We start from the raw sequence: 3533 nt of genomic DNA, 5'->3' as shown, positions 1-3533 counted from the left end.
CCACCCCACTTCCCCTTCCCAATATCATACATATCTATTACAATTCCCTTGACTCCACTCCCACACTATACTCCACGTCCCATGACTATATATATTCAATTACAGTTGACATACAATATTATACAGCTTCAGGTGTACAGTGCTAGTGCAACTTCTTAATTATTGGGTATTTTCCTAGCTGTCTGATTTTTTAAAAGTGATGTACAGAAAAAAGGAGATTGAGGAAATTTTTCATTCTTGAAAATGTTGGTTATCTTTTAAAATACCATTAAAAACATTATTTGCATATATTGATAGAATCTTTTTTTAGTAGCAGACCTTTTTTTATTTTCCAAGATCTGGTTTTTGTTTTTGATTTTTTGGTAGGACATTTTCAATCGCTAAATCATGTTTCCTCTCTTTTTTGCCATTGACTTTCTTGCCCAGTATGTGTTGCAGGAATATTTTGCAGTTGATGTATTTTGATGCCACTCATTTACACTGTTCAAAATAATAGCATAGTCAGATTGTAGAGTAATTGGAAAGAACTCTTAAAAGCTGCTTTGGCAGATAGCCAGTATAGCAAGAAATATTTTCAAATGGTCAGTAGGCAGTTCTCTTAAGGTCTTGCCATTTAGTAATTCAAATAGTTTTATAATTTTGAAATATTTATAGAATGAGTGCCATCAGTATTTATGTTAAAAAAAAACCTCTTTGTAAAAGTGTTCTCTTTGTTAACCATGAAATTATTTAAAATCGTTTTTTAAGTATGGTTTTTATTTTTTGTATCTTAACCTGCAAGAAGATAATATGCCAACATAAATATCATTTTGGATAGTGAATTGTGATACGAAGAATTTTTCAGGAAAAAAATGGACATCATTAGCATTTTTGTTGATACTCTCAAGATAGTTCTCTTCTACATTTAAAAATGAGTTGAGCTTTTATAGGATTAAGAATAAGTGAAGTGTCACTCATTTCTCTGTTAATTTCTTATAACTAGACACCCCATTTTGTACAAGAGTAACAACAATGGAATATGATTGCTGAGTTTTGAAGATAACTTACAATATTTATAGTTTAAAGGAGCAATAAATTTTTTATTTTCAAGATTCTAAAAATATGTATCCTTAACTTACTTTCTCTTATTTAATAAAAAAAATATTTGATATTAGATTTTTAGCTTCATTTTCTTTGCAAGAAGATTTGGAAGTTTGCTGAATGTGATGATGTTTTCCCTTTTGTTCCCCCCCCCCCAGAGCTTTCCGTGGGAAACACCTCTCTTTTATAGTTCGATTTCCAAACCAGGGCAGACAGGTTGATGACTTGGATGTATGGTCTCATACAAATGATACAATCGGTTCAGTACGACGATGTATTCTCAATCGTATTAAAGCCAATGTAGCCCATACAAAAATTGAGCTCTTTGTGGGCGGTGAACTGATAGATCCTGCAGATGATAGAAAGTTGATTGGACAATTAAACTTAAAAGATAAATCGGTAAGTATCTGTAATAACCAAACTTCTCAAGAAAATCAAACCTGAGGCTATTTTTCATTTCACTAGTCAACATTTCATTCAGTAAATGTTAATCTGTATGTGTGAGGCTTGTATTAGGTATTCGGATTATAACACTAAATAACGATAGGCATCATATTACCGACACTATAGTAGAGAAAAGGATTTCTTTTTTTTTTTTNTCCAGGTTGAGCTGTTGTTCAGCATCTTAGCTGTAGAGGGCAGTGTCACTGGCCCTCATATGTGGGATCCGAACTGGGGCCCTCTGGCATCCCAAATGAGTTCTTAACCATCACGCCACTCGGCCGGCCCCATTTATTAAATATTTTAGATTATTGTCTGAGTTTTAACTTCTTTGCAATATTTGAAGAGAACACATTTTAAGCTTTTGTATAGACCTCTGTTCTATGCTGGAAATATGTTTATTTTAAAGAACAAGTTTCCATATTTTGATAGAACCAGCTGGAGAACCATACTGTCCTTAATGGTATCATAGACACTAAGGAAATGAGGACAAAAGGCTGCTGCACCCCCGAAAGAGTGGCTTGAGTCCGCTGGTGCCTTGTTTATCCTAGTAATGGCTGACAAAGGCAGTCTAAAGTCATGTGCTAATAACAGTATTCTGATGGGGTTGAGGAAAAGATATTTATTCCCTTAAGCCAAAGCCAAATGTAGTATAAAGCTGAATTTGCTCAGTGATATTTAGCTTTTAATGACTATACACTTAGATTTGAAATTGTTAACATTTTTGATGAGAGATGTCTTGTGAATTCAGAAACCATATCATATAGCCAGGGTTTATTTGGATCATAAATATTCTAAGAAATGCCCAAGGGCCGGCCGAGTGGCTCAGTTGGTTAAGAGCTCGCTCAAGGGTTTGAGCTCTGAGCAACAGCGGTTCGAGTCCGGCCCGAACTGAGCTGCCGCTGAGCCGCCAACAGGTGGCAGGATGGCTCAGCTTAAAAAAAAAAAAAAGAAAGAAACGCCCAGATTATTTATGAGCCCTTTTGCTGTATTAAAGTTTGGAATCAAGACCTATTCTAGTCCCTGCTCTATTTAGTGCTTATCTACAAGACCTATCACGAATCACTGAGGGAAAGGAACCTACCTTTACCTACTATATATTCTGCCTGTGTTAAACACTTTACATTTGATCCTCAGCAGTGCATTGGGGCAGGTATTAACCCCATTTGATTAATAAGAGAACCAAGATTCTCATGGCTTAAACTAGCTAGTTTGAAATCACATATCCAGTTTGTAATGGCGTTGCATTACTCACCTAGATCTAGCTGACTCCAGAGTCTGTGCTCTTTCTATTCGACCAGTGATTTTTCGAACCTACCTTGGAGCCTTAGGGCTTCTGAGGAGCTTCCTCCCAAGATTTCTGAACAAGCAGCGGGATTTTATCTCCATTTCTCCTTTCCTCCTCTCAACAACTGGAGCAGCTCTACTTCTGTTTTATATATTGGACTTCCAAATGGAATTTTTGCTTAAAGAAGTTTTCTGCTCTTGTCTTAAAAAACAAAAACTTTGAAAACAACTGCATTTTATCACATTGGACCTCAGTTTTATATCTTTAAATTAAAGGTAGCAGGGTTAAAGAGGACTGGGTGCTAAAAGCCCTCTTTAAACTCAGCAATCTTATGAAACTATAAGAAACCCTAGAATTGAGATTTCAGAATGCTTTGAAGTGCAGAGGGAGCCTACTGACATTAAATACATGCACTTATTCTATAACTGAGCATGGAGCCACCATTATGTTAGCTGAAAATTTTGTTAAGTTATTCAGAATAAAATGAGGTGTTCTCTTTCTGTGTCATTCAAAGATATGGCAGACAGGGTTGGTGGGTGAATGCTAAAAGAAATAAAAAGCTAAGAAGAAAGAGCCTGTAGTTATAACAGAATTACCTTTATTATTGTCTTTTTTTTTAAAGATTTTTATTGGGGAATTGGGGGGATGGGCACAGTGCTGGGGAATTGGGGGAAGGGGAACAGACAAGTTGCTGTCCTTTTGTTCTTCAGTCTAGTTGTGAAGG

General features: G+C 35.8%; 1 protein-coding gene across 1 annotated transcript in view; it reads left to right on the top strand.

Annotated features, from left to right (window-relative positions):
- The window catches only part of USP9X (ubiquitin specific peptidase 9 X-linked), a 130475-nt gene that overhangs the window by 52353 nt on the left and 74589 nt on the right, over positions 1-3533 (top strand). Inside the window, exon 15 of the mRNA XM_019648934.1 lies at positions 1288-1479. Coding sequence (XP_019504479.1) covers positions 1288-1479 — 192 coding nt within the window. The remainder of the gene's footprint in view (positions 1-1287; positions 1480-3533) is intronic.

Source organism: Hipposideros armiger, unplaced genomic scaffold (genome assembly GCF_001890085.2).
Source record: "Hipposideros armiger isolate ML-2016 unplaced genomic scaffold, ASM189008v1 scaffold_7, whole genome shotgun sequence".
NCBI classification, from domain to species: Eukaryota; Metazoa; Chordata; class Mammalia; order Chiroptera; family Hipposideridae; genus Hipposideros; species Hipposideros armiger.
This window is presented reverse-complemented; position numbering and strand designations above follow the sequence as displayed.